At 42.4% G+C, this 13,324-nt stretch overlaps 2 protein-coding genes across 3 annotated transcripts in view; one reads left to right on the top strand and one right to left on the bottom strand.

The window, feature by feature from the left end:
- The window catches only part of AMPD3 (adenosine monophosphate deaminase 3), a 319,382-nt gene that overhangs the window by 191,758 nt on the left and 114,300 nt on the right, over positions 1–13,324 (bottom strand). The window lies entirely within an intron of this gene.
- Positions 1,250–13,324, top strand: part of SBF2 (SET binding factor 2) — a 392,309-nt gene continuing 380,234 nt past the window's right edge. For both annotated transcript variants that reach the window (XM_037133799.2, XM_037133797.2), the window contains exon 1: positions 1,250–1,448. In XM_037133799.2, coding sequence (XP_036989694.2) covers positions 1,394–1,448 — 55 coding nt within the window. In that variant the 5' untranslated portion in view covers positions 1,250–1,393. The remainder of the gene's footprint in view (positions 1,449–13,324) is intronic.

Raw genomic sequence — 13,324 nt, 5'->3', positions numbered from 1 at the left:
TCCCGAAGGTGTGCCACAGAAAGAGGAAATGTTCAATTACAGTAAACTTTCAGGAGCTGAGACATCACCAACCCTTTGGACGCCCAGTTCAGAGTTCCAGCCATTGCAGCTTCCTCCTGGCAGCTGGAGAAACCGTACATTCGCTTAACAAATATTCGCTTACAGTTTCTGTAAGCGAATATTTGTTAAGCACTTACCACTTTGCTAATGCCTCTTATATGTAAATGGTAAGGGTTAAATGCTCAAACAATAATGAGCAACCACGAAGATGATCACATTTGGAAACCATGGAGATTCCCCAAACTTCAGTCTATTACTTGTAACATATCCTACTATTAAAACTTCATGAGAAATGAACAGAGGACAAAGACATCTGGGTGTCTCACCAGCTAAATTCGAAATTATCACTAAGAGGTGCAGCAAAAAAAAAAAAAAAAAGTGACCTAGGTAATTCTTAGGTTAGATGATGAGACTCATTAATTCATTTTTATTGCGTGTCTGAACAGGGAAGTTGGAAATCACCACCTGATCCCGCTCCCCGAGAGCCCCAGGACTGCAGGAGGGGCGAAAAATAGGCGGAAAGGGCTCCCTGCGAGAGACTACCCTTTTCCCTCGGACTCCCAGCCAGTTCAGGAGGATCCCGGGGATGCCGCATTCTTCGGTGGAATCCAGCCCCGCCCGAGAGGCTCCGGGGGAAGCCCAGGCCAGCCGCCCCCAGCCCACCCAGCACTTTAGTCCGAGGCGTCTCTGGAGATTGCGCAAAAGCCTTTCCCTCCCCCGCCTGCTGGGTGGCATGTTCCTAAAATTCCCATGTACACAACATAAACAGGAAACTGCAGCAAAAGCCCTAGCGGTGCAAATTCCACGCTTCCAGTCGAGGGCGGGAGAATCTCGTCTTGTGGGGGAGGGGAAGCAGCAAAATTTCCAAGGGACCCCCTTAACCGACCCTGCCTATTCTCACCAAATCCTGAAAGAGAAGGCGGAAGGAAGAACACCCGGTTTTAGGAAAAATAGAGGAGGGGGAGGTGAAGGTGAGCCAAGGAACAGCAGCCAGTTCTCAAAGTGAACCACGTCGAGCGACTGCGGTGGCCGCACGTGGCTGGAATACTTCGGGCTGCCCACTCCCCAAACCCAACGGTGCAAGCCAACCGCGGCGGCTGGGGGTGGGTTCAGCGACCGGGCTCCGGCCGGGAGCCCGCGGGTGGGGGCGGGGGAGGAGCGGGAGAGGGCGCGGCGCAGGCGCAGAGCGTGCCTCGGTTGTCAAACATGGCTGAAGCGTCGCCGCTACCGCTACTGCTGCTGCAGGGAAAATGCTGAGCCCTCCCGGGCCCGGTGGGCGGCGGCGGCGAGGGCGGCGACGGGCACCCGCTTCTCGGGCGCGGCGGCGGCGGCCATGGCTCGCCTGGCCGACTACTTCATCGTAGTAGGCTACGATCACGAGAAGCCAGGTAAGGGCGTGGGGCGGGCGCCGCCCCCGGGCCTCCCCGCCCCCGTCCCCGGGCTGCTGTCCAGTGGGTTCTGCCGAGTCCGGCGTCGAGCTGGGAGGCGTGGAGAGCCTGGCCCGCCGCGTCGGAGCTGATGGTCGGCGTCCGGCCTTCTTGGCCCCACTGAGCTTCGCGGTGGGCGTGTGGGACCAGCACGAGGGGCGGGGGAGGGGAAGAGGCCGCCTCCTCCCCGGCCCTCGGCGGCTCAGCCGGGCCAGCAGTGAGCGAGTCAGGTTGCTACCACCCTAGCTCTGGAGGGGGCTGAGTACCTAGGGCAGCGCCCTGGTGCGGGCGGGATTGGGCCCGGACCTCAGTGCTGGGAGGGCGGGAGCCAACTGTGCTAAGTTCCTCCGGGATAAACTTCTGCCCTGCATCCTGAGTGAGTAACGAGTGACGCGGGGGGCAGTCCTCTCCAAAAGGAAGTGCTGAGAGTCCGATGTTACCTCACCTCTGTGCTCTTGGGGGTCGGTCTAGTCACTGCCCCAAGGAACGCGTGGTACTACTGGGGAGGGGAAAGGATCCTTGCACTTTTAAACATTTCTAGGAAATGCGCCCTGTTATTTCAGAAGTGTGACGGGCATTTTAGAATGAATCTGAAAACTGTCTTTTTAAAGGACAGTCAGCAGATTGCTGAAGGCGATCTTGTTGCATTTTAATGAGTCTTTTAATTGTTCTTTTCACTCGTCTCAAATTTTTATGCATAAGAAACAATTGGACAATCGCATTGCATTTTAATTAACAAACTCCTACAACTTAAGAGAACTCAGGGTACACGCACGTTTATTTTGTATTCGTATTCTGTTGTGCTACCTTGTAGCTAAGCATCGTGTAATAATTGAGCTGGGGAAGCACATCTATTTCTGGTTACACATTTGCAAAGAATTTTGATTTCAGCTTGACAGGCCCTTTATTTTTCAGAGGAAATGCTGAGATTGTGTTTCGCTGATGGTTACAGCTATTTGTTGTGCCAGAATACCATTGTTCTACCCACTCTTGGTCCACTGTTCCTTTTACTGCTCCTTTCCTAATAACCTCCTTTAATGGGAACCTTTTATATTCTTAACCTTTTACCTGGCTCATGACTTGATTGCGGTCAATTGTTAAGAAAAGGGGTTGAAATTTTTATTTATTGTTTCCTAGTACTTTTGCGTAGTCCGGTGTTTCTCAGGAAGATTAGCAATATCGAGAATCACGGTTGGTTTTTAACATAATTTCATTTTTAGCGACATTGTTTTTTTCTCACTTAAAAAAAACTGTAAATGATCACAAACTTGCAGAAAACTTGCAAGTCTGGTGCAAAGAATAGTTTTCCCCTGAACCACTGAGAGGTGGCTGCTGACCTTGTTGATGTCCTGTCACCCCAGAATGCTTTAGTGTGCATTTTCTACAAATCAGTATTCTCTTACATAATTACAATACAGTCATCAAAGTCAGGACATTAACACTGATACAGTGCTCCATCCACTTCTCTGAGCTGTTCAAGTTTTGTTTGTTGATTGTGCCATTACTGTTTTTACTGGCAAAAGGGTCCAGTTCAAATTATGTGCTGCGTAAATTTGTCAAGTCTCTTTAGTCTTCTTTAATCTGGGACAATTCCTTCATCTTTTCTTACCTTTAATAACCTTGATACTTTTAAACTTTCCAAGGCATTTATTTTGTAGAATGCCCCTCAATTTAAGAGTACCTGTTCTTTTTTTGATTAGACACATCTAGGTTACGTTCATACTTGGGCAGGAATGTCATGGAAGGGATGCACACTACTGCCTTCCAGGAGGTGCACAAGTTCAGTTTGTCCCATTATTGATGGTTTTCACTTTGACTACTTGACATAAGCAATGCTTGCTGGACTTCAGACATACTGACGTACATACTGACGCTAGAAGGTCAGTATGTACTAGTTAATAGTTTTTGTAAGAATTACTTGGAAACTATGTAAATATCTTGTTCCTCATCAAACTTTTGAAGTATTTCTTTATTCATATCTGTATGGTTCACAGTTTTAGTGGATTATAGTCTGTTACTATTTATTTTGATGTTCAAACTGTCCCTGTTTGTCCAGTGAGAGCCCATCCCAGCTGGTTACTATATCTTCATGACATGTCTCCATCATTCTTTGAATGTGTCTTTACTTTTTGGCACAGGGATATTTTCTGGGCTAATCTTGTATTGTCCTTGCCTTAGTCCTGGAATCAGCCATTTATTTCTCTAAGGAACCCTGGATCCTTTTAGTCAAGAATGACGGAAGCTAACATCTCAGTGTCAGTGTTTTTATCAGTTTTTACTGCCCCCAGGCCTTCTTAATGGATGGAGCTGGGAAGTTTATGTCTGTATACACACTCACATGCGCATTTGTCCTGTGTAATTTGTTTATCTGTATATATTGAAAAGAGTGAGTTCATACCAATAATTCCAATTTCAGTCCAACATTCCAGGGTCCCTTAGTTTTTTTCATTTTTCATATTTGTAATATTCTCTTAAAGTGAAAAATCCAGCCTCTGTTATCCTTACTATGTTTACTTATGTATTCAGTCTTCCTGTGTATTTAACTTATTTCCAGTTTTATGCTCTTATAATGTTACTATCATGTTGAAGAGAACATAGTTTGAAAACCACTGATTTTTATGGCAGTTTAATTTTGATAGTTTGAAATCAGGACTTTGTTTGCCTGATTTTGCATGTGTACTATGGCAAAATAACTAGGAAATACCGTTTTTTTCTTCCTTCTACTTTTACTGAGATTCGCCCAGGAAAAATTACTAATGACCACATGGTTTAATTCCTTTATAAGCCTTTACTATCTCTTTTTTGTTTACTTATGCTGTCCATTAATACATTTAGAATTTAATCCATTTATCTAGCTGATATTTAACTTGGAGTCAAGTATAATGGTTTGAGGTTCTTATATTTTCATTTCAAGTTGCTTAAGTATATTAGAGAAAGCATTTGAAATATTTCTCAGATATTTTATTAGTTTTATTTAAGCTGTTTAAATGAGATAAGCTAAGGGGTAAATTTATGTACAATATCTGAAATATCATAGAAACATTTAAAAAATTGCTAATTGGTTATTACTGAATTGTAATTCATAGTCAGCCTGGGTTTCCACCCCATCCTCCATTCTGTGTGGAAGTAGTTGGGATTTCTTGGTTGCTGTTTTTTTACACACTGTCAAGAACCATTTGGAATTTATTGATTTGACAAGTATTTATTGCTTTCCAGGCATTGTGCTAATAATGCTAGAACAAGAAATAGATGAGTAAAGTGTAAGACTCTATTTCCGATGTAGTCAGTGGAGACAGCCTTGATATACTCATAACTGATGATAAATGAAGAAGATGGACCCAATTTGCTGAGGGAAAAAGAAGACTTCTTATGATAGGTGATATTTAAGCCAAGTTCTGTAGCATGAGTAAGCATTTGCTCATGGAAAGGAGGGTAGAGTAGATTACGGGCAGAGAGAAAAAGGTGTAAGTTTGTGAACATCTTGTTCCAGGGATGGAGAGAGGTGTACTGTGGACGAAAAGTGAGGTAAGTTTTGATACTGGAGCAGGTTGGGGTAAGGTTGTGAAAAGGTCTGTATATCAGACTGTCGAATTTAGCCGTGACTCTGTAGATAGTGAAGTTTGTTGAAAAGTAGGGATTCTTGAAAAGCAATGGACTGGAGGGAGAAAGACCAATGTGAGAAAACTCAGGAGCTTTTACAGTGGAAATGGAAAGGAAAGTATGGATTCTAGAGTAATTGGGAAACTCAGTTTGTCAAAGTTTAGGAATGAATGGATGTGAGGGGTCAGAGAGAAGGAATAATTGAGGATAACAAAGTTTCTAGCCTGGGTAGTTGGGTAGGTGATGATACTGTGAACACAAACAGGGAATTCAAGAGAAGAAATGAATTTGGATGAGGGAAAGGGATGCTGAGCTTCATTTTGGGTATGTTGAATTAAAGGTGCCTGTCTGTACCCAAAGTAGAGATGCCATTTTGTTGTTTAGATGTCTGGGTCATGGGGTGAGGAAAGAAGTGACGATTACGAATTTAACTGGCAATTACCAGTAGTCAGCTGTTTTTCAGGTATAAAGAAAAAAATGAGAATGTTCAAGAAATATGCATAGGGTGAAAAGAGGAGTGCTGTAAAAATTGAGCCCAGAGAAAATTCAATATTTAAGAGGTAGATAGAGCAGTAGCAGCCAGGAAACAGAACAGGAGTGGACAGTGGTGATGCAAGAGAATCAAGATTGTGTGGTACCGTGGAAACTCCAGGCGTAGAGAATTTTGAGAAGGCGGAAATGATGAATAAATGTCAGAACCTCTGAAGATGTCACCCTGAGTGGTGTGGCTCAAGTGGTTGGGCATCATCCCACAAAGTGAAAGGTTGCTGGTTTGATTCCCAGTCAGGGCACAAGTGTGGATTGCAGCTTCTGCCCCCATTTGTGGTGCAAAGAAGAGGGAACTGGTTGATGTTTCTCTCTCTTTCTTCCTCCCTCTTAAAATAAATAAACAAACAAACATAAAAATTTTAAAAGCTACAGGAAAGAAGTTCCGAAGATGTCATGTATAATGATGACTAAAATCAGTATCACAGTCCATTTGGACTGCAGTAACAAATGACCACAGACTGAGTGGCTTAAACAAAAGACATTTATTTCTCGAAATTCTGGAGTCTGGGAAGTCCTAGACCAAGGCATAGGCAGACTCAGGGTCTTGTGAGAGCTCATTTCCTGACTCATAGATGGCCCTCTTTTTACCACGTTGTCACATGGTGGAAGGTCAGAGGAGTTCTGTGGGCTTTCTGTCAGAAGGGCACTGATCCTGTTCACGAGGGCTCTGTCATCATGACCCTAATTACCTCCAAATACATCATTTGGGTCCCACCTCCAGATGCCATCACGTGGGGGTTAGGATTCAACATATGAATTTTGGGGGGACACAAATATTCAGTCTATAGCAGATAGGTTCATGGACTTGATAATTAGTGTAATGACTTTAGAACATTACAATAGTGTTGAGCGGTGCAAAGCCAGTTTAATAAACACATCTCCCAGGTCAGATGCTATATAAGCCTCATGTAGCACTATTTATTTCATTCCCTTTTAGAAGCTCTGTATGACTTGCAACCCATGGCTTGTGGAAAGAGGAGTCAGAGGTGACTTCAAAATTACCTGGGGTATTTGTGATACCATGACTTAAGTAAGAAGATCGAAAACACTTTTGTTTCTTTTTTCTTTTTTAAAAAAAGATTTTATGTATTTTTAGAGAGACAGGAAGGAAGGGAGAAAGAAAGAGAGAAAGAGAGAGGGAGGGAGGGAGGGAGGGAGGGAGAAACATCATTCTTGTATGTGCCCTGACTAGGGACTGAATCCGAAACCCAGGCATGTGCCCTGACCAGGAATTGAACCAGGGGCCCTTCAATTTGTGGGACGATGCCCAACCAACTGAGTGACACTGACCAGGGCTGAAATGTTTTTCTCTTAAAATTATTTACTTGGCTTTGTGGGTTTAAAAGATAATGGGTTTTATGTTACAGCCACCCAAGTGAAGACTTCAAAAGATGGGACAGGTGGGGCCGGACACAAAGATGATGGTCACGAGAGGAGGCAGAGTTAGAGTGAGTACCCTCAGAAAGTAGGAGTAGAGACAGGGTTAGAGGAGCAAGGACTGAGCTTTGGGGAACACTTGTCAATAGGATGGAAATAAATAGTACCAAAGAAGAATGGGTTGAAGAGTTTGGGAGAGACATTTAATTTCCCCAGTGGTCATTCTCCTCCATGGTAATTGAACCCCTGATTTTTGGCTGCATATTTGGTCATGCAGAAGAGAGACTGTTTTCAAGTTTCTAACAGTTATTAAATGTGTGACCTGTTGTATACTGCTCTGCCTGGTTTTAGGAATTGTATCTCTACCCCTTGTGGCTAAGGGTGAGGGATGACCTTTGGAGTGCCAGCCGCAGGAGACAAAGCCTGTCTCTGGTAGCAAACGCTGCCTCAGTTTCCTCTCCCTGCCCCCAAAGCTTGCTTGGAAGTCAATGATGGGTAAGACCCCTTATAGCAGGGGGCAACCTAAGCCAGACTCAATCACTTGGGAGGCCTTCATGGAAGGACTTGGGGGGGCTGCAACAAAGAGGGAGCAGTAGACTCTTGCCCCCCAGCTTTGACATAGCCCAGGTCCCCATGTTCTCTGGGAGAAGTACTTCCTGGCTCTAATCCTCTTAAGCCTGAATACTTGTTGGGGAGAGGTGCAGCTCCTTGCCTTCTAGAGCATGCCCTGGGGAAGAATCTGGCATCACAAAGACTTGCTGATAAACCTGTGAAATCTGCTCTGCTAAGAGTGCTTTCATTCATATGTTAAGGATTTGAGCAGGAAACCCTAAAACTCTGTTCCTGACAGACTCTGACTCATAGTAAGCACTCAGATTTGTTTGAAATGTTATCTACTGTTTGATCCTTGTTGCCCCCCATTCCTGTGTATTAGAAACCAATAAAAGGCTTTGGAGAAGGGGGCTTGGGGCCTTTTTCTTTTCGGAGAAACTGGCTGGAGAAACTGGCCGCATCTGGCCTTTTTCCCTGAGAAACTGGCCACTGCACACTTCTCCCGCCCAAGCAGATCACGTCATATCTCTGTCATATTCATTCTCATCCGTGGCACTCGGGGGACTTGTGAGAAAGTTGCCCCCACAGTGACTGAGTTCTTTCTAGTTGGATGTAAGTGGAAATGATGAGCATGATATCACAAAAGTATTCTAAAAGGATGAAGGTATGCCTTCCAGGCTTATTTCTTTCCTGATCAAAGACTGGAGCTCCAGCAGCCAGCTTGGATCATGTAGATAAGGGACCATCCATATTCTGGAAAGAATCTGGGTATCCAGTGACTTACAGTGGATTTGTCACGGCTGTCCTCTGGATTTTTTACACCAAAGACTAACTTTGTATGTTTGGATGAATGGTATAACCAGTATAAATTAGAGTTTTCTCTTTCAAAAAAGGTGAGGGAATATTCCTGTGTCAAGTGTGGCAGATAGAGATCATTGAGATATGGAGTTAATGAAGATGTTTGTATTTCATAAAATTTTAGAGTTGAAAGTTTACTGTATCAGTCATCTACTTTAACCCAATTTATGGATAAGAACCAATACGCCTCCTAATGCCCTTACCCCCACTGTTACTCATGAGTGGTGATACAGCTGTAGAGTGGAAAATCTGGGCTAGGGGTTTCCTGACAACCGTCTTCCAGTACAGCATGCTGTCTTTTGAGAATTTATATAGAGGATAGTCTTACTCCAGAATTGTTTCAGCTGGAATGTTGTATTGTAAACCAAGTTGCAAAAACTTCAGCAGGAGAAAGGATAGGAAGTGGAGGCAGCAGATTAAGACCATTTGTTTGAGTCATCTGATATTGAGAGGTATGGATACCTGGTTGGAAAACTTGGAATGCTTTCTCTTCAGGATAAACTTTATTTGTTAATATCCCAAGGTATCTGGCTGATTAGTGCTTAATAAGACATGTTTCAATTGAATTACAGAAATAGTGAAGTCGAAAGAGAGCTTAAAAATGTATAGGATACACAGTTATTTATTTGTTTGTTTATTTATAGAGCGGATGAGAGGGAGAGGAATCATTGATGTGTAAGAGAAACATTGATTGATGGCCTCCCGCACACTCCCCAACCCAGGACCAGCTGCAGCCCAGGCTTATGCCCTGACAAGAAATTGAACCAGTAACCTTTCACTTTGAAGGGTGATGCCCAACCAACTAAGCCATACCAGTCAGGGATAGAACAATATTTAATACAGTCTACAAATAACTTAAAATATTTTAGTTTTATATTATGTAAGCTGGATATCATAGGGAGATGGGTATCATACCCCTCCCCCAAGTTATCCTGACAGAGAATTAGGCTCGTAAGGAGTAAAATAACCTTTTTTTTGGTTCATGGAGTCTGTGATATTGCCACTAAATTCTTTTACAGCAGTGTTGTACTTTGTCAACTACAAGCACAAGTGGGGCAGCACCTTGGGAAAAGTGCTTGTTTTCATAGGAAGCAGGTTAATTGTCTGATTTCAGACTGGTGGTCTGCTTTTCTCACATTTTGAGTTTACCTATTTATAGACCTACTTTCTGACCGATCTTTACTGCTTGGCTCTTCAACTCTTCTGTCCAGGGGATTGGAAACTTTAAGCATCTACTTTTCTGCCCAGTTTTGACTCATACTGCCATGGTTCTGGTGTATCAGTGTATTCCTACTTTGACCTGCCTATTGCTAAGTTGTTTTATATTTTACTTACTGTAGTAATAATACACACTTGTTACAAAAACTTCAAACTTTACAGAAAGTTGATTTCTCTTGACTGTAGTACTTATCTCTTTAGACCTTGTCACATTTAATTTGGTTGTAGGTACTTGTACAGAAGCTTTCTAGGTGTCTTAATAAAATGCAACCCCAGTCTTTCAAGGTTAGTAATGGAAGGAAAGCCACCACTTCAGGGGGGTTGGCTTGACTCACAGGTGCAGTTCTTCTACTTCTCTAGTGTTTTCATGTTATTCTAACATTCTGGCCCAAATAACTACCTCCCACCTAATCATTTCCCTTTTATTTGCTGGCACACAGCTGAAATAGGTGGGAACATGGAAATAGGACTTTTCTAAAGACAAAAGGGTAACAAGGCCAGAGAGTGACTTTTTCATCAGTCATGTGGTTTGCAAGTGACAGTTTACTCTTGTGTCTGTGGTCTCATAAAGGGAAACCGTCCTACCTAGTTTCTGGCCTACTGTCCTATGAGGGAGGTTATCTTTCCTTTCAACACATCTCCTGAAGTCGAGGCCTTAGACTGGGGCCAGACAGTCCATTCCTGTCAAATCCACCCAAGGTCCCCTTTCCTGGTTCTGCTGTCCTAAGGAGCAGTCCTTTCCGCATCATTATACCAGGACTGTGCTTCAGGAGATAATTCCATTCCTTGTCTACCAGACTTAACTGTAGTACCAGCTAATCTCCTGCATTAGGATTCAGAGAGAAAAGGGAAGAAGCATACGAAAGCGTGGGAAGAGGATGTCTTTGTATTTGTGCCTGTTTCCCATCCGTGGTCCCAACAGTGACAGAACGTTGATGTGGCCTGGAAACATGGTCATAGCGCTCAAGTACAGATCAAAGCGCAGCTAAACAAGCATTGTGTTTTCTGTAACTTTTTAAAGTTCTGTAGAACTGTGTGGTACTATTTACATTTAATTGATGCTTTGTAATCTTTCCCGTTTGATTTAATCTGAATAAATAATGATACCATTTTTATTAGTAGGCATGAATGTTCATTGAAGCAGTTTAAAAAAAATAGTTTAAGCTTCAAAATTGATTTAATTTGTGCAGTTAAATTGAAGGAGTGATTTCTGAAAGCTGTCTGTTCTGTTTTCTTTTTACTCTCTTGTGTAATGGGTCTGGGTTTTCCTATTAATTATTAAGTGATAATTAGTTACCAATACATCTAATTTAAAAGCCAAAACTAAATAGCATATCTGGTCTTTTCGCCTATGAGGATGTTACATAGACACTCACTGGGGATTGTTTATTTTTAATGAGTAATTTTAAAGAAATGGCATGGTGAAATCACCATGTTGCCTAGAGCTATTGGTATTGTACTCGTGTGTCCTGAAGTTTGAGGCTATTGAAGAAATTGTTGAAAGACTTCAGGAAGTTTGTGAGTAGTTGGTAACTGGCAAACAACTAAGCCTCAACTATAGTGAGAATATTTCAACTTACCCTCAACCATAGTGAAGTACTAGCCATTCTCCTAAGCAGGGGTGTCCAACTTTCTGGTGTCTCTGGGCCACACTGGGAGAAGAGTTGTCTTGGGCCGTACATTAAATACACAAACACTAAGGAAAACTGATGAACAAAGAAAAAGGTTTTAAGTAAATGTATTATTTTGATGATTTTGATGAATGTGTTGTGCCGCATTCATGGCCATCCTGGGCTTCGTGTGGCCGCTGGGCCACGGGTTGGACACCTAAGGAATCAGGATTGTTCTTGATTTTGCAATTCCTACTCCTTTGTCGTCATCTGTGATTTTGATTGTAGCCATCTTCGTGGGTGTGGAGTGGTGTACTGCTGACATTGGAACAGGTAACTTTCCAGAGATAGTTGTGTGCATCCATATACACCTAGAGGTGTCGTTTTTATTTCCTTTCCTATAAAACAAGGTCACTTTTTCTTTATGCAGTTTTTGTTTTTAAAACTTAACTATAGTGTTGGTTGTTTTTCATATTCTAGATATGTATTGTAGAATTTTATTAGCTACAAAGTGTTTCACTTTAATATAATTTAATATACATATAATTTATCAATTTCTTATGATTAGACATTTGGTTATTTTTAAAAAATTTTTTAGATTTTATTTATTTATGTTTAGAGGGGAAGGGAAGGAGAGAGGGAGAGAAATATCAGTGTATGGTTGCCTCTCATGTGTCCCCTGCTGGGAACTGGCAACCCAGGCATGTGCCCTGACTGGGAATTGAACCACGATCCTCTGGTTCGCAGGCCCGTGCTCATTACACTGAGCTACACCAGCCAGGGTCTGGTTATTTTTTAATTTTTGCTGTTAGAAATAGTGCTGTGATGAATCCTCCTAGTTAATTCTTTGAACTCATCTTTAATTTCTTGGAGCAAGTGGATAAAGAGAGAGGCGGTAGGTAAGATTTGTAGGTAAAGGCATGGGATGGAGCCCGATGCTCTGGGTTTGATTCCTGGGCTTTATCTTTTAGTAGTTCTGGCCTTAGGCAAGTTAGTTACTTTTTCTGTGTCTGAGTTCTGTCTCTGTTAAATGGGATAATAATAAGTAGCAGTATCTACCTCATTGAGGTTGATTTTGAAGATTAAATGAGTTTATTTTTGTAAATTATTCAAACAGTGTTTGGCATACAATAATATTATAGGTTTTAATTCCTAGAAGTGGGATTTCTGGGTCAAAGGATATGCACATTTAAATGAACATATATTAATTTTCTGCCCACCTTCCCTTCCTTTGGAAGCATGTCTTCTTTAATTTTATTTATTAATTATAGTTTACTTTCAATATGATCGTGCATTAGTTTCAAGTGTACAGCATAGTGTTCCCTTTGATATTGGAGGTACCCACCTGGTATCATACACAGTTATTACAGTATCATTGACTATATTCCCTATGCCATACTTTACATCCCTATGTAAAGTATGGCATAGGGAATGCCATACTTTCCTTACAGTATTTTGCAACTTCTTTTTTTTTTTTTTTAAAGATTTTATTTATTTATCTTTTAGAGGGAAAGGGAAGGAGAGAGGGAGAGAAACATCAATGTATGGTTGCCTTTCATGCATCCCCTGCTGGGAATTGGCCTGCAGGGAACTGGCCTGCAACCCAGGAATGTGCCCTGACTGGGAATCGAACCGCAATTGTCTGGTTTGCAGGCCCGTGCTCAATCCACTGAGCTACACCAGCCAGGGCTGCAACTTCTAATTTGTTGTTCTTAATTCCTTCACCTTTTTTTTAACCCAGCCCCCCAACCTTCCCTCCCCTTTGGCAGCCATGAGTTTGTTCTCTGTATATGAATCTGTTCCTATTTTGTTTATTTTACTCTTTAGAGTCCACATGTAAGTGAAATCAAATGTGGTATTTGTCTTTCTCTGCCTGACTTGGTTTAGCATAGTACCCTCTAGGTCTATCCATTTTGTGGCAGATGGTAAGATTCCCTCCCTCCCTCCCTCCCTTCCTTTTTTCCTTTAATGGCTGAGTAGCAGTGGAAGCTAGTCTTTTATTCTCTGTGGTCTCAGAGAAAGTGTCACTTCTAGTTACTCCTACACCACCTTAAGCTGGGCCAACGAGAGCCA

Source organism: Artibeus jamaicensis, unplaced genomic scaffold, assembly GCF_021234435.1.
Source record: "Artibeus jamaicensis isolate MK-2021 breed Jamaican fruit bat unplaced genomic scaffold, CSHL_Jam_final contig_797, whole genome shotgun sequence".
NCBI lineage: Eukaryota > Metazoa > Chordata > Mammalia > Chiroptera > Phyllostomidae > Artibeus > Artibeus jamaicensis.
Note: the sequence above shows the minus strand (reverse complement) of the source record. Positions and strands in the feature narration are given on the sequence as shown.